Source organism: Danio rerio, chromosome 6, assembly GCF_049306965.1.
Source record: "Danio rerio strain Tuebingen ecotype United States chromosome 6, GRCz12tu, whole genome shotgun sequence".
Taxonomy (NCBI): Eukaryota; Metazoa; Chordata; class Actinopteri; order Cypriniformes; family Danionidae; genus Danio; species Danio rerio.
Genome location: NC_133181.1, coordinates 7,710,820 through 7,733,479, shown reverse-complemented (window position 1 = coordinate 7,733,479; position 22,660 = coordinate 7,710,820). Strand labels below are relative to the sequence as shown.

At 34.7% G+C, this 22,660-nt stretch overlaps 2 protein-coding genes across 10 annotated transcripts in view; one reads left to right on the top strand and one right to left on the bottom strand.

Moving 5' to 3' along the window:
• Nucleotides 1-625: 625 nt before the first annotated feature.
• On the bottom strand, nt 626-21,534 carry sec23b (SEC23 homolog B, coat complex II component). 3 transcript variants are annotated; one of them, XR_012407194.1, is made up of 19 exons: nt 17,377-17,510; nt 15,517-15,751; nt 14,888-14,945; nt 14,337-14,423; nt 12,346-12,582; nt 12,156-12,238; nt 10,779-10,923; nt 9,734-9,892; nt 9,538-9,653; nt 9,286-9,409; nt 7,868-7,948; nt 7,670-7,759; nt 7,459-7,565; nt 7,021-7,174; nt 6,585-6,662; nt 5,305-5,466; nt 4,038-4,124; nt 1,757-3,594; nt 626-1,594 (listed from the first exon to the last, which is right to left on the bottom strand). XR_012407194.1 is itself a non-coding variant. In XM_017356444.4 (19 exons), the coding sequence occupies exons 1-19, from the start codon at nt 20,784-20,786 to the stop codon at nt 1,320-1,322; spliced, it is 2,319 nt and encodes a 772-aa protein (XP_017211933.1). In that variant the 5' UTR covers nt 20,787-21,534; the 3' UTR covers nt 626-1,319.
• ccdc85al (coiled-coil domain containing 85A, like) overlaps nt 20,803-22,660 on the top strand; it is a 38,940-nt gene continuing 37,082 nt past the window's right edge. For 6 of the 7 annotated variants that reach the window (XR_012407326.1, XM_005165709.5, XM_005165710.5 and 3 more), the window contains exon 1: nt 20,803-21,445. Coding sequence is in view for 6 of the 7 variants with exons in the window: in XM_005165709.5 (XP_005165766.1) it covers nt 21,215-21,445 (231 nt within the window). In the remaining variant the exon portion in view is untranslated. 7 annotated transcript variants of the gene reach the window in all.

The following is a 22,660-nucleotide window of genomic DNA, read 5'->3' as shown; positions in this document are numbered from 1 at the left end:
AACAAACGTGATTAAAACGTAATTTTGATATCTAACGACGATTGGAACGACGCTTTACATGTGTAGAAATCATCACTAACAGGTTAGTGACTGGGATATAAAGGAATTGCTCAAAGATAACTCATTGAAGACACACAAAACTACTCACAAACATACCTTCAAATCCATGTTTTTATAATAAATTAGACAAATCATTAACTTAGTTGTGTCCTTAAGTTAAATGACAAAATATGAAAATAGCTTTACAATTTATCGATACAAAAATTACAATGCAGCTTCGCATTTTCATACCAAAACTACCCACACATACATCCTTCATATAAATACAGACGCCTCATGTTGATTCACACCTTCAGCTCCGTCCAGCGAAGATAGGCGTCCAGCATTTTTCAGCCTCCAGTTTGGCCAGAGGAGCCTGGTTTCGCCAATTGGTGAAGTTTTGTTCCTCACCACTTTCGCCACTGGCTTGCTTGGTTTGGGACTTGCACTTTAGTGTTTAGACTTTCAGCACTGATATTCAACTCTGAAAACTGGACTGACACATTTTCAATTTACTAGAACTTCTTTTTTTAAGGCATATTTGACACAATCTACATTGTAAAAGCACTATAGAAATAAAGATGAATTGAATCTGTAATATACATTTTATTTTAGATCAAAACGAAAGAAGTTTGCACGTTCAAGGTGCTTTTGAAATGAAATAAACCTACAAGAGATTCTATAAATATTATGCATAGCATTAGTTCATCACTGTAGATCAAGATAAAACTGGAATGTGGGTCACAAGTCACATTTAAATTCTTTACATACTACATTAATTTAATCACAATGCGGAAAGAGCAGGGGTATCATTCAAACACTGTTTCTCCCTGCACAAGAGCAGATCACAGGTACAGTTTAGAAGACTGTCAATCTGTGCCAGACAAAAAAAGGGACAAACAGACAAGAGGAAACTCGCAAAAAAACAAGCCTCATAGGAATTTCAGTCTAAACATGCTTAGGGAAGAGCAGCACGAGCAAAGTGGTGACAGAAGATATCATCTCTTTAGGGGAAATCAGACGTTATTAAACATGACATGTAACACTTTCTGTTAGACGAAACTAAATTAAATAAGCAAACAAACATGACAAAATAAATCATAATTACTTGAGTCGATGAGAATTAGAAAACAGCTAACAACCGTTTATCTGGAGGACCTCTTAAATAAACACCGAGATGCATTTTGTTGTGTTTTTTTTCCAGTAAATTTGGTCAATAGTTCATCCTTTTTCTGTCCTTTTCTTCACACACTAAATGTACATCATTCGTCAGCGAACGCTTATGCTGAACTCGAAACAGCCAGTTTCTTTAGATGGTCCATGAAGACTTGCAGACTGACATCATCTGTGAGGATTGGTGCTCCGGATTCCTACAAGAAAGATTCAGTAAAATTAGAGATCTGACATTGTTAGAAGACCACAGCAGACATCATCTGCAAATAAAAGCATCGTTTCCATAAAGAGGAAGAAGATAAATAAATAAATAAAAAGTTTGTTCAACCAGGGAAACCGCTGTAGCTTTATTACCCTAAATCACAGGTGTCAAAGCCAGTTCCTGGAGGACCGCAGCTCTGCAGTTTAGTTCCAAAACTGCTTCAACACACTTACCTGTAGGTTTCTAACAAGCCTGAAGGACTCATTTAGGTGTGTTTCATTAGGGATAAAGCTAAACTATGCAGAGCTGCGGCACTCCAGGAACTGGATTTGACACCAGTGCCCTAAATAAAAAGTAAATCAGGGTTTCTGCAGATTTCACCAGGCTAAAATTAAGAAGACATTTTTTTATATCTTTATGAAGGAAATTTTTGACTTATACAGGGCTAAATGCTAAGGATTGGGATTGTTGGTGATTGTATGGGTGTTAATGGTCAGATTGGTTATCTATACATGAACAAAGGAAATGTAAGACCTGTTAAAACAGATTTAAGACTTACAACTTAATATTTTTGTAGTTTTAAGACTTTTTAAGGCCTAAAATTTAGCTTTTTAGATTTAAGACCCCGCGGATACCCTAGTAAATGGATGAATTCTAATAGGGCTGAGAGTTGATTCTAAAAAGAATCAATTCCTCTATTTGGAATCATTGAGAATCGAGAGTCAATTCTAAAGTTCTGAATCAATTCCATTAAAGGGAATCAAATCTTCTTTTTAAAGAACTATTTGAGTCTGTTGCTGAAAATGATCAGAAGTCACTTGCTAATAACTATTGCGTACATTTGCCACATTTCCCATGCATACATTTTTGCAAACAGATTCAGATAGATCGCTTCAATGAACTGGTTCCAATGACGATATCCACAGATTATAGTACAATTTTTAACTGCTGTTTAATAGACAACGTCAATATGTAATGCTGATTATTACTTTTCATTTATTTAGGTTAACAGTGTTTAAATTAAATTAACTTTAATTTTATACCTAATCCACACATTGATATACAAATGGTCTTGTAGGTGCCTTATGGATTGCATTTTTAACATTAACTGACGGATTTGAGTTTCCCTCTGAATAGCCTACAGATAAAAGATAACGCTTTCGTCATATTTTCGTTTTTATTTTGTCCATGCAGAAATGGCACTTAAAACCAGCCGTGGTTCTGTGATCGACAGATAAATGGCATGCTCCTATTTCGGTGTTAAAAGCTATAGTTGTTTAGGTGTACAGTTTGCATTATAGACACCGTACATTAGCGTGGTGTGCATTCAATAAAAGTTGTGCTTGATTGAGCTTCCTTTTAGCTATTTACTACAGGCAGGTTTAAGTATAAAAAAAGAAATCGCAACAACATTGAGGAATCAATTCTAAGAATCGAAGCTATCAATTTAAGAACTAAGAATTGGAATCAGACTCAATTCCTAAAATTGTAGGATCTAACAGCCCTAGATGTTTAAGGTAGAGTCAGTTTTGGATGGTCATTTAACTAAATAATTTGAAAATGGACTTTGACTGTGGCATTTGAGAACGAAACTCACATATATAGATTAGTTTCTATAGTACTTTATTAGCACATCATGTTATTCTAAAAAAAAAACAAAAAAAAAACTTAAAATTAAACATTTTTATGCATATAGTATTATTTAGAGCAGTGTTTTCCAACCCTGTTCCTGAAAGCACATCAACAGTACACATTTCCAACCTCTGCCTAATCAAAGACACTTGAATCAACTCATCAGAACATAAGAAGAGACTCCAAAACCTGAAGTTAATGGGTCAGATAATGTAAATGTGTATTGTTGGTGTGTCTCTATGTACAGGGTTGGGAAACACTGATTTAGAGTATCTCCATTCATACTTTTTTACTCAACATCCCAATTGAAATGAAAATGTGTGTACCTGGCCCCAGGCGTAGAGGTTGTTGTGCGTCTGCGAGGGGTTGACTTTAGAGAGCAGAAAGCGCGCCTGTGAGCCTCCGTGCTCGGTGTCGATGTATCTGGGCATGGGGAAGCGAGTCTGCAGGATCTCCTGAGCATCATCCAGAGGAGCCTGAAGAAGCTGCTTGAAGTTCTCGTACTCGGCCATCTCCTGGTATCCAGCCTTCCTCCACTGAGCAATAGTCTGAGGAGATGAGAATAACACCATCACTAAACTGAACTATTACAAAGGCTTTAGAATACACGAGACATGTCACTCGTGTAGTTTTGAATGGGGAAAAGTGTAACGGTCAATATGGCGAATGAATCCCCGCCGTCTAGTTCAGGAGCCAATCAATGATGGCTATAGACTGACGATTTTCAGGAAGAGGGGATCAGACCAGATGTGAGTTTCTGCAGATTTTGTGCAATTCGAACGTTTAGAAATAAAACTTGTTTGATTTTATTGGTGATTCCTAATATGAAATGTAATCGTAAGCTTGGCGAGCAATTTTTGAGAATTTGCCGTTTCCCCTTTAAAACGGAATGCCCGAGAGGAACTTTGGGTCTGATAAATATTGTTTAACCCTGAAAATCTTGTCAAAATATCTCAAATTTTAAATATTAAACAAGCATTTGTATTAGTACCTCTCCATGGTAAATCACCAGCTGGAAGAAGGTGTCCATAAGAAGGATGCGATCAGGAAGAATGCTGCTGCTGTCTAGAAGAACAGGCTATAAAAGCAAAGAAAAAAAAAAGTATGCATAAATATATTGCATTTATCATTCTAGAAAATGCAGCCAAGACTGAAATTATTAATACCCCAGGCAATTTCTGAGTTAAAGTTACTTAAATATGTTTTTTTGGACCAGAAATGACACAGGCTTCTCCCAAAACACACTAAGATAATGTAAAAGAGGCATCGTTGTGGGAAAAAAAATCTTTTAAAGTAACTTTAAGTCAGAATTTGTAAAAGCTTTGAATAATGTTGGGCTTGACTGAACATAATATTGTATTTGAGCAATTCCAGCATTATAGATGCGACATTTGCAGTAAAAACTTGACAATTATATTCACATAAAATGTATCATGTGAACAGTATATTGAAACATCGGTTTATATTTTTAAAAACAGCTAACCAGAGTTACAAATGTCAATCTGTAAATTTGTGTTGCATCACTACCTAATACCGGCTTGATAGGCCAAGTCAAATAAGCTGTCCCACAAGCTTCTACGACTCTGATCCACTATTTGGTGTCCTAAATTCTGGCCCAATGTTAAATCTATGTTGTTGTATATGGTTGTTGGAATGCTATAATTGTCTACAAATTTGTTATATCTCTACCTAAACCCGACTTGATAGTCCGAGTCAAATGAGGCCACACACAAGCTTCTACGTATTCTCATCCAAATATCTGATGTCAGACAATTTGGCCAATGTTAAGTCTATGGGGTTTTTTGGATGTCAGCCATTTTTTTGCCAATGATAAGTCCATGGAGACATTTTGAGTTGCATTAATCAACAGACTCGATGTCAGCCATTTTGTGACCAAAAAGTATCCGAATTTACAGTAAACAATATAACTTATAGAAATTCTGTCAATTAAACTGCTCAACCCAAATAAAATAATGCTAATCAAAAGGATAAGGGTAGTCTCTTTATATAACAACAATAATTAATTAGATTTTATTAGACATGTTTGCACTTATGAGGAAAAAGCTTCATTATGGATGTGACATCTCTCTGTTATGAATGCGACAGATGTGAAATTGCCACTTGTCTGAGTTTGGTAAATCAAATCAAACTGTATGAAGACGTTGACAGACATTTGAGTATTTGTATAGTACTGTAAAATACAAGCCTACACAACTTCATTTTACATGGAATTCCTCATTTATGGATTGAAAAATCACCTCTGGAGGGCCGTGGAAAGAGTAGGAGTAAAGGATGGGCTGTATCATGATGAGCGACTGTGTCAGATCCTGACGCACAAAATGATGTCTGTAATAGGACGACTCGTCCGGGCTGTTATTGAACACCTGCAGGAACGGGGATCTCCTCAAGTGGAACATAAACTGTCAAGAAAAATAAAACTTTTCAATATTACAAAGGTGAAATTATCCAACAAGTTATGCAAGACAGAAATTCAAAAGAATACCATTTAATCTCAAAATTAAATACTTCTTTGAAAATAGGCACACATGCTTTATTCAATGGAAACTTGTTGTACTAATATATGTGATTCTGGACTAGGGCTGCACGATATTGGAAATATCTGATATTGCGATATGAATACAGTTTCACAAGATAGTTTGTAAATAGTAAACAGCACAATTTGATGCTTTTCTGAGGAATCTAGCAATATTCAGGTACAGAAATTAAATAATCACAAAGGAAAATATGCTTTTCTTACTTTGTTTTGTCTCGTTTCTAGTCCAAATATCAAAAAAATATAGCTTTGTTTTCACTGTCAGAAGATATAAAGAAAAAATTAAGAGTTTAAAATAATAAAAAAAGCCAAATATCTGCCAGTGGGGTAAGTGAAATCTTTTTTTTGCTTTGATATTTGGACTAGAAACAAGACAATAAATGCATACATGATATATATTCCGTACATAAAACAGTGATTAAATACAGTTCTGTAGCTCCTGCTGAACTATCATTCAGACTCAACATTGGATATCTTTGCGATGGGTCTATTGCGGACGCACACATTGCGATATCGATGCTTAAACGAATATTGCGCAGCCCTATTCTAGACCACAAAACCAGTAACTTATTTTACAAGTATATATTTCTGCAATAGCAAAAATACATTGATTGTATAAGTCCATGGTCATATATACATGTTAATAATACAAATCTGTTGTCAGTTAGTACTGAATTTAGATAATAATGTTAGCAATACATTTTTTTTATTATATTAGTATATCCTACAAAGTCCTGCTGAATGTGTTAAATACACTCTTTATATGAAACATACATAGCTGCTCATTCAAAAAGACAGGGAGTTAAATAAATCACAGTGCTAGTTAAAAGAGTATTCATATCGAGCAAAGAAACAGATTATTAACTGATCTAAACACACAATCATGTAGGACTGACTTTGAAAATGCAGTGGCCAAATAAATACACCGAATTAAATCATGACATCATGTAAACAAATATAGTTCAAGTGAAATGATCCCTTTACCTGTGGGTAGAGCGAGAGAGATTCGGAGAGTCTGAAGGAGTTTGGATCATCTTTATTGAACTGGCCAAACTTCTGACACTGAAATCAAACAACAAACATGGAATGAAGCAACTTGTGTATTCATCATTACAACAATGGCCCTAATCACCATAACTTGCCTAATTAACCTAATTAACCCAGTTAAGTCTTTAAATTGCACTTCAAGCTGAATACTAGTATCTTGAAAAATATCTAGTCAAATATTATGTGCTACAAAGACAAGAGAAATCAGTTATTAGAAATGAGTTATTAAAACTATTATGTTTAGAAATGTGTAGAAAAAAAATCTGCTTTCTGTTAAACAGAAATTGGGGAAAAATATACAAGAGGGCTAAAAATTCTGACTTCAACTGTATGTATAAAGACATTAAGCCTGATTACTACCGTCAAAACTCACCAAGCGAATGAGCTGTCGATCCAGCCAGCGGAGAACATCAGGCCCCTCCTCTGACTCCGCCCTGAAAACTCCAAGCCGGGCCATGAGAACGGCTGAAGCCTCCTGATCAAACGACGACTCGATGTGCTGTATCTGCGACTGTGCGTCAGCCCAACTAGGTGTGACAAAAGAAACCGGTTTGTCAAGCTTTAATGACGCACACACACACTCTAGAATACGAGCTATACCCATAATTAGGCAGCAAAATCTATTTTAGTCTACTGCAAACACAAATAGCTCATGGAAACACGAGATATATTGATTTTAGATAACTCTGAGGTCTTTTGTTCCATATAAAGAGGCGTTGCCGTCAATCTTATGAATGAAAACGAACAAGCAAGTCATTGAGTGTGATATTAGTTGATAAGAATATGCATGCGCTGGAACCAAAAGACTTACTTCCTGGCAATAGTGGTGACACGGATCCGCCGCTGTGTGTTTGAGTGCTGATACTGCGTAACAAACTGAACAACTCCTCTTCCACCCTGAGGAACAGGGGCGTTGTGCTACAAAACAAAAACATACCGGGGTGGTATTTTAATATCGGTGTAAATATAAGCTCTCACACCCTAATACCGTGCGTACTGTACAGATCACTATCACAACATACCTGATTTACTACTTCAAAGTACATGGCCAGGGTGGTGGCAGGGGAGAGACTACAGATCTTCCATTGGCATGTTCCTCCAACGCCCATTTCCTGCAAAATATTAGAGATTCTTATATGCGTGTGCTGTGCACATTACTGAAATTCATCGCAAGTTAGTGTAGGCTGGTATGAAATGAGAAACGCTTGCTTGTGACTTACATTGTCTGAAACGCAGGGTCCTTTGGTGTTGAGTGACACACATGGCCCGATCGCACCAGATACTTTCAATTCTCTTGAAGTCTGATGAGAAAAACAGGTTTTAGGGGTTTAATAAACAAGGAAACTTGATTTGAAGTCAACATGAATTTCATTTTTGTGTCTTTGAAAGAAGTCTCTTTTGCTTAGGCGTAATTAACATAATTAAAAATACAATAAAATCAGGAATATTAAGAATATAACATTTAAATATAGTTACATTTTTTAATATAGTATATTTTAATAATATAAATTATTGATGATAATGATATATTGATAATTGATTTATTAATAATAATAAACATTATAAAGTGTATATATATATTTATTTATTTATTTATTGTATTCATTTACTAACATTTATACATTTTTATTAATCATAGTTAATTACCAATATATTTTATTATAAAAATAAATATTCTTAATTATTTGTATTAATTATTGTTCATTTAGTAAATATATTTTAATAATATAAAATATAATAATTAATAAAAATAAATAAATATTATTAAATATATATTTGTATTTAATTATATTCATTATTTTTATTAATTGGTATTATCAATATAATTTAATAATAAAATATATGAATAATTAATAATAATAAATATTATTAAATAAATATAAATATTTATTAAATATTTATAAAAATATATATTTTTATTTTATGATATTTATAAATTTATTATTATTAATAATATTTTATTCATTATTGTTAAATATGAATATATTTTAATAATATAAAATATATTGATAATTAATTAATTAATAATAAATATTTTTAAATATTTATTTTTTGAATTATTAATAATATTTTTTATTCATTATTGTTGATTCAATAAATTAATTTTATAAAATATGTTGATAATTAATAATATTAAATAAAATAGACTATCAAATAATATATATATATAATTTTTAAATTTTTTTGTAAATTATCATTATATTTTATATTGATAATTCATAATATATATACTATTTATTTTGTTTATTTATTAAATATTTTTTGTTATTTTATTTAAAGAGAATTTTTAGTATCATTTCTCTAGTTTTCAGTGTCACAAGATCCTTCAGAAACCATTGTAATAGGCTAATATGCTTGGCAATCAAGAAAAATATCTTAATATTTTCAAAGAAGAAAACAGCTACTCAATATTATTGTGAAATTTAAAATTCCCTTTAAAGATTCTCTGATAAACAGGAAACACAAAAGAACAGCATTTATCTGAAACAGAATTTCATTAGCATTAATAATTTCTTTAAAGTAATTTTGTTTAATTTACGGCATTTTAGTTGAATACAAGTATTAGTTCATTTCACAAAAATACTAGTAAATACTAGACTTTAAGTTTAAGACAGCAGTTTAAGTCCAACTTTGTTACCTTCACTTCCAAAGTAGCACCAAAAGCCATGCGAAACTCTCCGTTGTAGTCTTTGTTAAAGACTCTCTGAAAGGTCTGCTTGAACAGAGAGGTGTTGAACGAATCGCCCATAACAATGTGGCCCCTAAAAATAGGAAACACTTTTAGCTATATAGTACATTTTAATACAATGCTGTGTCATTAAATCAAAAATACAATCTGCTGATACCAAGGAAATCAAACGACATGCAAGATATATCAATCAATTCTCACCCCGTGAGGTTAGATAGACATTTCATCTCTAGAAGTCCCGTCTGATCCAGCGCACAGGCATAAATATCAACACTGTGTCCGTTTACTGCAGCACGGTTTGCAAGGGCTTCGTAATACTAAATAGAGATCGAGAGGAATTTTTATTTAGCAAAATCATAAACATATCATCAGATCCTTGAAATAGAACTATAATCACCTTAGTGGCCTTCTTCAGATGCCGTGCGTTGTCTTTCTGGATGTCATGCCAGGAGCGGATGGGGGTCTTCAGCTCATCTCCCACCACCATGCCAGGTCCCTGTGTTGGGGGACCACCAGTGAACAGCATCACACGGGCTCCTGTGTTTGGGAAAGTCCCCTAGTAGAAGAAAAGCAGATAGAGAGTGAATCAAATGCAAACTTGTATTCAATATTTTCAAAAATGAATAAGTGGAATCATTGTCGATTTAAAGAACTATACAGAAAATGTCCTGTATATTATCGACTTTTTAGCATCTTTCAAAAGGAATTAATGCATGGTAATGTTTAATCAGACATGCTAGACTTATTATCAAACAACGGAGTTGAGTGCAGCAAGTAGTCTGACTCTTATCTCCAGGGTTATGTAAGAATGAGCGAGTTTAGAACTTGTACAACTGTTCCGATATGATGTGACAGCTGAAGTGGACTTTGAATCTCACAGTCAGTGTTGCTGACACGTCGCCAACTCAAACTCGCAACTAGAGCAAAGTTATAACGAAAGCAAAAAATAAAAATAAAAATCTCTGCTGGAAATCTCTCCCGCAGTGTATGGAATGTAGGCTGACAGAAGATATGCAATAGAGGAATCTGTTGCGCTTCTTAAAGGGATAGTTCACCCAAGAATTGTAATTCGGTCATCATTTACTTACTTATTTACTTATTTTAAACCTTTAAGAGTTTCTTTCTTCTATTAAAACCCAAAAGAAGATATTTTGAAGAAAGCTAAAAACCTGTAACCATTGACTTCCACAGTATTTGTTTATCCTACTATGTATGTTAATAGTTACCAGCTTACTTCAAATATCTTCCTTTGTGTTTAACAGAAAAAAGAAACTGATATTAAAAACATTTGAGAGTGAGTAAATGGCGAGTACATTTTCATTTTGGGGTGAACTATCCCTTTAAGCTTTACCCATATATGTCTGCCTTTTTCGCATTCTCTCTCTTTCTTTGATTATATACAGATAAATAAATAATATAAATAAACAAGCGGCTTTTCATACCTCTAATAGTCCGACAGCAATGGAAAGTGCGATGCCTGTGGAACGCAGAGGTCTCTTCCCTTGAGGAACAGGCCAGGGGTCTCTCTGGAGCTCCCCGAGAAGATCGGTCAGGTTCATATCCACCATTTGCACAGGCTGGAGAAATCTAAAACAGGTGGAAAAAATAAAAAATAAATAAATAAAAACATGAGCACAAATTTCCTTGACTCATTTTGCTGGTTAATTATGTTTATATACTGTCTAACTAGTACACAACTCTATAACTGATTTCGACTGTAGTTTAGTAATAATGTGCACCTTTTTGTAAAGCTGCTTTGGAATGATAACTATTGTAAAAAAGGGCTATACAAATAAACTTGAACTTGAAGAGTCTGTACACTTAACAAGATGAAAAACATCTCATACCAGATGCTCAGGCAGACACTACAGATCTTTCCGCACTAAAACGTTTTTCCTCAGGCCATACCCAACCTACATAGTTAGCAAATCTACCTGTTTTCATATGGTCATAAATATACCGGACCTTTACTGTTTATGGTTTTTGTAACCAATAAAGCCACTTAATTGTAAATACTTCTATATTAATATTGTTTTATTTCTTATTTGTACATTATAATAAGTTTTTATATACGTTATAAAACCTCAAAGATGCACATAAACCATCTAGACCAGGGACTATCAATCGGGCCTCAGCGATGCTGCAGGTGGATTAAAATCAACTTAATTATTGTACTATAATTATTTGATTTCATTATTAAATATGTTTTATATAAAATGATTGGTGTAATGGCTTTTCCCGTATTCTGTTATTGATTACTTCAGATTCACTGTAAAATATAGACTTTCAACCTCTGCACGTCAACTAGGACAACATGCTCAGCCGTATAAAGCAAACTAACGCAAATGTAAAGGTAACAATCATTAGAGTTATAACCAGTTCTCGCATGCCTGTCAAAAATACCTGAAGAATTCAGAAGCTTTAAATCTGTGTGTTTTAAAAAATAAACACAATATATATAATTATGTATTATTATTATTATTATTATCTTATTTTACAGCAATTTATAAAAAGAATATAAGCAAAATAAATGTTTTGCAAATAAATAAAAGGTTTAAAATAAGCATTTTCTCAAGACAATCAGTTTAAGAAGACAAGGGCCTTCAAATAATTTTCGTGAGAAGGAGGTAGCCCCCGAAGTGAATAAGGTTGAGAACCCCTGATCTAGATGTGTATATATTGCTTTATAATTTAAATATTTTACTTTATTTTCCACTTTAAATGTCCTTTTGAGGTACTTTTTTTTTTAGCTACCGAAAAAACACAAAAAAATCCTTGTGTGTTTGCGCACACTTGGTGAATATAGCTCTTTCTGATACCTGCAGGAAGCGGCAGCATCATGAGGAGCCAGTGGTTTGCCTTGCTGTCCAGAGGTGGCTGGTTTCATCAGTCCCAGCATCTCCTGCAAACAGATCACGCATCTGATGAATGTCACTGGAGACTCGGATTCTATGCATTCACTTATTGCTTTTCGTGTGGGTAATGAACAGTAATTTAAACTCAGCTGACCTGTATTTGTTTGGGTGCAAGCTCTTTTGTGCCACGGAACACGTAGCTCTTGGCGATGCCTTCGCAGCTGAGCTCGTGGACCTGAATCATGCGGCCGAATGTGATGAGACCCACCAGGGCATTGGGCGGAAGGAGACTCAGAGACATCTGCAGCGATTCCTTCAGAGCCTGGAGATCTTCCTCCTCCAGACATGTGTCCACCAAATACAGGAAGATCAGAGGGGTTGGAGGTCCACGCTGAAGAGAAACACATCAGGTTACTTAAAAGAAAAGATTAAGAAACACTTTACAACAGGGATCACCAAACTTGGTCCTGGAGTGCCGGTATCCTGCAGATTTTAGCTCCAACCCTAATCAAACATACCTGAACAGCTAATCAAGGTCTTATATGCGGAATTGAAAAACTCAGGCAGGTGCGTTGAAGCAAGTTGGAGCTAAACCCTGCTGGGATTGGTGACCCCTGCTTTACAATAAAGCTCCATTAGTTAATGTGTTTAACCCTACTGTCGTGTTCACGTCTTACCCCTTACTTTAGTGTTCCCGGTCAAAAAATTGACCGGCCTGTTTTAACTGCTCTTATTTTAACACAAAAAACATTATTCTCCACCAATTTTAATTCAACATCCGTAAGCTGTGATCTGTCTTTAGCTGTGAAGTGTCTTAAAGTAGTGTTTAACATGAATTTACAGAATTAGACTGCTTTGAAAATTCAAATAGGCACTGAAAATGTATTACAAAATGAACAATAGATGACAGAAATCGAAATACTTTGTGTCATTACCAATGGACAGCTTGTTAAAATAAACATCACAGGGTCTGACCAAAGAAATTAAAATTTTAATCTAATTAAATGATTTATCAACCAGCAAAGCACAAACAGAATGCTATCCTTTCCTGTGTACTGAGTGCTCGACCTTTCATTCAGTCCTTCAATTGCACTAAATTAGTGTACCAATGTAGGCTATAGTGAATGAGGGTAGAGACGGTAATTAAGGACACAGCACTAGCACTAGTTATACTTTGGCTCCAATAATCCAATAAATTAATTTATGCTAAGCTAAGCTAAAAGTGCTCGGTCTGATGGGTGAATATTGTCTGGATACCAAGTCATTTCCTATGGTGGTCACATTTGCACCACAAGTATAACAAGCACCACAAGTGTAACAAGGTTTATTTAAGCACACATAAGTCAATGAAGGAGATCGTCACTTGAATATGTTCAGGTGCATAGTGTGGAGGATATCATAAGGGCTTGAGGCAATCAGATTCAAAGCACAATGTTTATGAGTGTTTTAAGTTGTAAATCGGGCAGATTTGACCTGAACACAACAGCAAGGTTAATAACATTAAGTGTGAATAATCTTGTAAAGCATTTATTCATCATGGTTCAATATTTACTAATGCATCATTAAAATCCAAAGTTGTGCTTGTTAACATTGATTAATGCAAATTTAACATGAGTCAACATGAACTAACACTAATTAATGTTTTTTAACTTAAATGACGTTAACTGAAGCTCAATGAATACTGTAATACATTCACTTTCCTTTGGCATAGTCCCTTTATTCAACAGGGGTGGCCACAGTGGAATGAACCGCCAACTTAACCAGCCTTCTTGCTGTGAGTAAATATTGCTACCCACTGAACCACTATGTCCCTGCTATAATACATGTATTACTAGTTGTTTGTTCATGTCAATATATACATAAACTAACATTTACTAATGAACCATTATTTTAAAGTGTTTAAATTGTTTAAAACTTTGGGGTCAAAATACATGCTGTTCTTTTGAACTTTCCAATAAAATACAACTAAATATATAAAATACTTGGGAATGAGTCATTATCAAAACACACTGATAGTACAGCCACAGAAAATGTCAACGTGGCTTTTGTACATAGCTATCTGTGAGCTAAAGGAGTTCAAGTTTGTACAGTACTGTATGTCTATGTACTGTACAGAGTACACAGACAGGGTGAGTGTAAAATTACCTGCACTATGTACTCAATGGTGGAGAACTGAGGCATGAGTTCTGCAGGCTGGTTCACTTCTGAAATGCCTGCGTATGATGGAGGAAACTGAGAAGAAACAGATTATTACTTTCTTATAATATTTATCATTTACTTATAATTAGGCATGGGATGATAACCGTAAACGTTTCATGGTTTACCACAGTTTGGAAAAATCAAGGTTTTAAAACCGCTAAAATCTTCTGCTATACCATTCCTAAGGTAAATGCAAGTTTTTTTTATGTGTTGCTAAGAAATTTGTGTTTTTGATCTTAATGAAGACAGCAGAAGTCAATGATTTATTTTGATTGATGAGCCTGGCATGTTTACTGTTCCAAAATAGTATAAATGTTTTTTTAAATAAATTATATTGTGTTCAATGGGGACAAGTAGTTGTTAATCGCAATACTGTAAAGCCGTGGTATTTTTACCCAAGGTTATCATACCGTCAGAAACTTATACCGACCCATGCCTACATATAAAAAGTAGTAAACCACAAACTAAAATGAGCGTATTAAGTAAAGCACACTCACAGAGTTCCTTTGGAAGCAGAAGTTGCAGGCCCAAATTTTAGCTCTGAAGTCCACTTGACTACAAAAAGGATATTAAAGTGTTAAAGATGCAAATCGTGTCCGTCACCAAGTCTTTATTTAGCACAAGGAAGACAATAGTCAAAAGTACCAGCAGTTAAAAGTTCACTAAACTGATACGATCACCTTACACAATGACAATGTGGGTAAATATTTCTTTACAGGCTAAAAAAAAACTCTAGAACAATCTAATTAGTATATCTGTGGACCCCATATACACTGGAACTATTATACACCAAAATACAACCGATCCAGGCAAAATCTGGTTCATTCAAAACAGAATGCTGGAATCAATTCAATTCATCTTTATTTCTATAACACTTCAACAATGCAGATTGTGTCAAAACAACTTAGCATAGAAGTTCTAGTAAACAGAAACTGTGTCAGCCCAGCTTTCAGAGTTGAATTTTAGTTTAGTTCATTTCAGTGTGGTTTAATTTTCACCTCTGAAAGTCTGAAGATCCAAAGATGTCATAATCTAATGTCATCATGCTATTATTTACCTATACTGACTACTATCTGAACGAACAAACAGAACGCAAAGCTGCTTCAAAAATTGTTTCTGCACTTACCAAAGTGGGTTGAGCACAGCTTTGCAGTTGGCCCGGGTGCACAGCACTGGCTCATACTGGACCGGTGGCAGGTCAGGTCTCTCTTTCAAAGGGGTGTAAAGGCATGAAACAGGAACCACTAGCCGTGTGGCCTCCAGTCGGCTGGAAGGCCAGAGGTTCCAACTGCAGCGTATCCCGTCTCGATCTTCATTCTGTTGGATGAACTCTTGGTAGGTCGCCATGACAGCGCGAACAACTGCGAGACGACCAGAAAGAGCGAAATGAGTAAACAGTGAACAGCAAAGTCTTTTTAACCCTAAACCACACCTAATGGGTTGTCTCTCCAAAACTGGACAGGTAGGATAGCAGAGTTTGAAATCAAAGCCAAATACTTGTGTGACAAGTACAATTTCGCCCATGTGAGCAATGTAAACGGAAATGCATTTTTTTCTTTGTGATATTTGTTCTGACAGAAGGAGATTTGTTTCACGCAGATGTCTTCTGTGAACAAAGACACTTGACAAGAGTGGATGCCAAGCCCGAAAACGTCAATTAGCACTTGCTGATGAGAGATATGCGTAAACAAGAAGCAAAATCACATGCTATTTTTGAGCTACTATGTTGGGACACAGACACACCTGTCCTAATATACCCAAGTCACACGGTTTGCTGACTAACACAAATCACTTCAAAGAATTAAAAGAGACTTTAACCTCTGATAACCCTGAGGGATCCCTGGAAATGTCTGTCCTAAACACTGAATGATAGTATTGACTGATTAGTTACACAATGACAGATTTTCCAGACGGACATGGACTCAATTTGGGTACAGTTAGTTTTATAGTCGCACATTCGTTCTTTTTTGGACCCGTGACAAGCTACTTTGAATATTAGGGCTGAAATTGTATGCAAGTACGACTTCATAACATAATTAGCACTGTTTAATTGACTGTGAACAATGCAGTACTTTGATATTCATGTGCTGCTAATACAAATATCCTATTTAGCATTTTCAAAGAATACTTTTCTGAAATTATATTTGGTAGGTGAAAGTCCAAATGTGCGAATATTAAACCAAATTCACCTCGGTATTGACTCACTGATACAAATGACATGTTGTGCATATTAAAGTCACAAAATAACCCAAAATATATTTGAATAAATATTAATAGAGTGACTTTATACATAAAAACTGATCAGGAAGTTCAGTTAATTGAAGTAAAGTTGGTTTTATTTTCGCACATTCTGACCTCCTTAATAATATACTTTCAGAAATGTGTTATTTGCGAATTCTAAATAGTGAAATCATATTAGCAGACGATGACAATCAAAGTACAACATTGTTCAGAAACAAATAGTGCTAATGTGGATTTGAAGTCATATTTGCATGCTAATTCCGAACATTAAAAAGTACCATGGTAAACATTAACGTTATAGGGAGAATGTCAAAAGTTGTCACTGAACGAAAGTGCTAATATAAAACTTCACCTCAGTGTTCGGTTATTAACATCGAAATGATCATTTTAAATGCGGTATGTGGATACTCAAACACTAGTATTATCATAAATTTCACTATATTTTTGCCAACATAAAAAACATCCGTGACGTCACGCATATTTCTATATTTTAGTATTCAAGCTCGCGCTAGATGCCTTCACATCCTTAGTACACCACATACAAATGGAAACAGAATGTAAAGACTAATATAAATAAATATAAAGAATATCTTAAACGTGTGTATCAAAATATATATCTAAACACCGAGTAACCCGTTAACACACACTAGCATCCTTGACTTCCGCTGACCTAATCCTGGGTTTTCGATTTCAGGCTAACCTAGCGGAGCCCCAGTTACTTCCCTAGACAAAGCGATAGACGTACCTTTTTAATCGATGAGGCTTTTGATCCGAACTGTAATAAATGATATATAATAATCACACCACCATGGAAAAGTGAAAATGACTTCGTCGAGCAGGATTCGCCCCCGGCCGGTTCCTGAAGCTCACAAGTGTGACGTGTTACTACAACACTCGGAGCGCCGCGATTGGACGCCTACGTCTGGCGTCACGAGAACGTTCCTCCGCAGGGTTGAATTTCTGTGCGTGCATGCGTAGGTTTCCAATCTTGCAGCGTTTGATGCAAATGTGTTCTGCGTAAACACCTGTAAGCTCGAATTTTTCACATACTTTCAGGCAAAGAGCAAAACAATGTTTTGAATAGCAACAGTTGTTTGTTAAATAGCAACGTATTTTATTACTGATTATTATATTATATTATATTATATTATATTATATTATATTATATTATATTATATTATATTATTCATTCCTTCATTTTCTTTTCGGCTTAGTCCCTTTATTAATGGGTCGCCACAGTGGCACGAACCGACAACTTATCCAGCATATGTTTTACGCAGTGAATGCCCTTCCTGCCGCAACCCATCATATTATATTATATTATATTATATTATATTATATTATATTATATTATATTATATTATATTATATTATATTATATTATATTATATTATATTAAATTATCAGGCTGGAGTTTGCATGTTCTCCCTGCCTTAGGAGAGGGTTTCCTCTGGGTGCTCCGGTTTCCCCCACAGTCCAAAGACATGCGGTACAGGTGAATTGGGCGGGCTAAATTGTCCGTAGTGTATGAGTGTGTGTGTGAATGTGTGTGTGGATGTTTCCCAGAGATGGGTTGCGGCTGAAAGGGTAAAAACTTGCTGGATAAGTTGGCGGTTCATTCTGCTGTGACAACCCCGGATTAATAAATGGACTAAGCCGAGAAGAAAATGAATGAATGAATGAATATTATCAGGCCTAATTATATTATAACAAATAATATTATAATGTATTAATGTAAATAATAAAAACATACCTGTACAGTTGACTAACAAGTTAAAATGACTTTTGTTTATAAATACTGTATATAAATACTGCAAACCAATTTTTTAAACAATTTATGACTTTAAATGTTAAGTTTTACAGATCATTGTAGCCTATACACTTTGTACAGCTGCATTTTGTTTTGTATTTTGTAATTTATGGTTTCATCCAGGATCAAAAATGAGTAATTATCCTACTCTAAAATCTAGAAAAAGAAGAAGAAAAAAATGATTTAGCCCACATCAAAATATAGCTAATGAGAGCTGTAGACTTGTTACCAATTCATAACTCCTTAATTTTAGCACACACCCACATGGTTCTTTAAAAGACTATGGTAATTTGTAGTAAATAGTGCTTTTGAACTTATATTAGTATTTTTTTCGTTTGTAGAAGGCTAGTATCAGGCTTCTAAACTTCTAAAAAATGACTATGGTAATTTGTAGTAAATTACCATAGTGTTTTTGAACCATAGAAAAGTTTATTATACTGCATATATTAGTATTTAAGCAGTTGTTATTTGTGGAATGTAAGTATCTTATGCTTCTAAATATCTAAAAATTACTATGATAAATAAATAGTCTACTATTAGAATCATAGAAACGTGTATCTGCATATATAAGCATTTAAGCCTCTTTTTTCATTTGTAGAATGCTATCATAATAGTAAATAGCTAGTATAGTGTTTTTGAACAACAGAAAAGTTTAATATACTGCATATATTAGTATTTTTTTTCTTTTGTAGGAGGCTAGTATCATATATAAACTTCTAAAAAACGACTATGGTAATTTGTAGTCAATATATTGCTTTTAAACCATAGAAAAGTTTATTATACTGTATATATAATAGAAAGTTTATTATACCATATATATATATATATATATATATATATATATATATACACACACACACACACACACACACACACTAGATATATAGCTAGTATCATATGTTTTTAAAATGACAACGGTAATTTGTAGTAAATAGCCTACTATAGTGTTTTAAACCATATAAATGTTTATTAAATATATTAGTATTTAAGCAGTTTAATAGGCTAGTGTTATATGCTTCTATGAATGACTATGGCAATTTGTAGTAAGTAGCTACTATAGTGTTTTTGAACAATAGAAAAGTTTATTATACTGTATATATTAGCATTTAAGAATTTTTTCCCCATTAGTAGAACACTAGTATCATATGCTTCTGAAAAATGACAATGGCAATTGGTAGTAAAAAGCTATAGTGTTTTTGAACCATATAAATGTTTATTAAACTGCATATATCAGTATTTAAGAAAATTTTTTTTCATTTGCAGAAGGCGAATATCACATGCTTCTAATATGATAATTTGTAGGAAATAGCTATAGTGTTCTAACCAATAGAAGAGTTTATTATACTGCATATATCAATATTTAGGAGGATCTTTTTTCATTTGTAGAATGCTATCATGCTTCTTAACTTCTAAAAATTGACTAATTTGTAGTAAATATAGTGCTTTTAAACCATAGAAAAGTTTATTATACTGCATATATCAGTAATGTTTTTTTCTTTAGAAATAGTAAATGATAGTAAATCATTAGTAGAGAGCTTATATCTATGCTTCTAATAAACTTGTATTGTAATTGGTAGTAAATAGATTATTATAGTGTTTTTGAACCAAAAACGTTTATTATACTGCCTATATTAGTTAGCGTTTTTTTTTATTTGTAGAATGTTAGTATCTTATGGTTCTAAACATCAAAAAATGACTATGATAATTCTATGGACTCTATGGACGTCTGTTTGAATAGGGTTGGAGCTAAACTATGCAGGGCACTGGCACTCCAGGATCAAGTTTGCCCACACCTGGGCTAGTATCACATACTTCTAAACTTCTATAAATGACTATGGTAATTTGTAGTAAATAGCCTATTATAGTGTTTTTGAACCATAGAAAAGTTCATTACACTGCATATATTAGTATTTAAGCCTCTTTTTTCATTTGTAGAAGGCTAGTATCATATACTACTAAACTTCTAATAATGACTATAGTAATTTGTAGTAAATAGCGTTGTGTTTTTGAAATAGAATAGTTTATTAAACTGCATATAAAGAGACTAAGCCGAAAAGAAAATGAATGAATGAATGAATGAATGAATGAATGAATGAATATTAGCCTACCTAGTATTTAGACATTTTTTTCTGGTGTAGAAGACTGTGTTAACGAGTCAATAGATGGCGCTAGATACAAACTTAAATGGAACTTGAACAACAGCATCACCTCTCGGCCACTCGCGCACACAAACATGCACGACACACACAAACGGAGATAGAGAGAGAGAGAGAGAGAGAGAGAGAGAGAGAGAGAGAGAGAGAGAGAGAGAGAGAGAGAGAGAGAGAGAGAATGAATTTACCCATTCGCTGCAGTCACGCTCATTTCTCCGGAGCTCGGGCTGAGGATGCTGCCGTCTCTCCTCCATATCCACGAGGATGCAGGAGCGCGCAGAGGCGGACGGGGGCGAGCGCACCGGGCCGCCTAAACCCACCCACATCTCACCGGCGATCATACACCGTCACTTTTCCAAACTTACAAGAACTATGCACGGGAGCCGGTGCTGAACAAATTGGGCGGACTCGCTCTATATGCCGGCCTTCCTTCTGCTCATCAGCTGTTGCTGCTTTGGGAAAAGTCGAGGCGACTCCCACTGTAAGGGCATCGGATACGAGCATCTCTACACGATGCGTCCTCAGTCTCCCTGACTCCTCCTGACACTGCCTGCCTGCCTCATTAATATTTGATCTGGTACCACAGCAGCAGAAGCAGCAGCAGCAGCTCGCCTCTTCTAATGGAGAATTCTCCACAAGCACAGCCTGGATCCAAGGCGCCGGAAAGTCCAGCAGAAGACATCGCCAACCTCACGGACGAAGAGCTCCTCCAATGGAGCAAAGAGGAGCTGGTGCAGCGGCTCCGGAGGTGTGAAGCCGATAAAATGAGCGTCATTCTGGATCACAGTAATCTGATTCGGGAGGTGAACCGCAGCCTGCAGCTGCATCTGAACGAGATCCGGGGGCTGAAGGTGAGCAGATGAGATCATGGGCGTCTGGAGCACACCTGCGCTCTCCGAGGAGGCGCCACAAGCTCTTGGGTGCACATTATTCATCCTGTAGGAATAACGCCTACTACTGTTGTCTTATGTGCCTGTTTTTTTATTTAAAGCTTCCAAACTTGGCAAGAAGCACACACATTAGTGGCATTGTTTTGATACCAGAACCACATTTTCGTTTTTTTTTATTTATTTTTTTTATATATTGCAGTGTTAAGACACCTGTTGTGTATGAATGTGACCTTTTTCTAATTTTAATATTGAATGTTGCAGAATATTTTTACTCTAAATGATCTAGGAAGACATTATCACAAATGTATTTTTAAACCAGCTGATATTTTTGTCTGTAAAATGCAAATTTGGATTTTTCACATATTTATTTACCTTAAAGGGATAGTTCACCCAAATATTACAATCTACTTACTATTTACTCATCTTTGAGTGGTTTCAAACCATGCATCCATACCAAACCATCATGAGTTTCTTTATTCTGTTGAACACAAAAGAATATATTTTGAAGAAAGCTGAAAACCGTTAACCAATGACTTCCATAGTAGCAAAAACAAATACTATAGAAGTCAAGGGTTACAGGTTTTCAAAATTTTTCTTTTGTGTTCAGAGGTAGAAACATTTGAGTGAACAAGTGAACAATAAATAAATAATGTCAGAATTGACATTTTTGGGAGAACTATCCCTTTAAGAACATGTTTTTAGAAAAAAGATAAGATATTTTAAGTTTTATAATAATAGTCCATACATCTTTCACAATACATCAGTCATACAATATAAGTTGTCATTTGCTACAAATATTTCAATGCTCTGAATGTTTAATCACATAGCAAAATTTCTCTGGCCCAGATTTGGCCCACACAATCAGAATTACAGTGCATGACTGGACCAATTCTGGCTATCAGACAAGGGCCAAACATGGACCATATCTGGGTCAAGTCTTAGCCAAATTAATGAACTGGGCCAAATACACAACTAGTTTAAACTACTTAATTAAAATGAGCTGAAACAACACAATTTTTGAGATTTCATTTGGGACAACTTAATTTTTTTTATGTTCAATCCACATAATTTTATTAGAAGTGTCAAGTTAACTTAATCGATTTGTGTTAGGACAACACGAATGAATTGTGTGGAACCCTGCATTTTTTACAGTGTATGTTGGTGTGTCACGACTGC

Excerpts from the sequence above, each read along its gene's own strand:
- sec23b (XM_017356444.4), bottom strand. Across the intron at positions 12,239-12,345 it reads TTGCACCCAAACAAATACAG|GAGATGCTGGGACTGATGAA; the intron begins GTCAGCTGAGTT and ends ATCTGTTTGCAG. Across the intron at positions 1,410-3,372 it reads ACCTCTACGCCTGGGGCCAG|GAATCCGGAGCACCAATCCT; the intron begins GTACACACATTT and ends TCTTTCTTGTAG.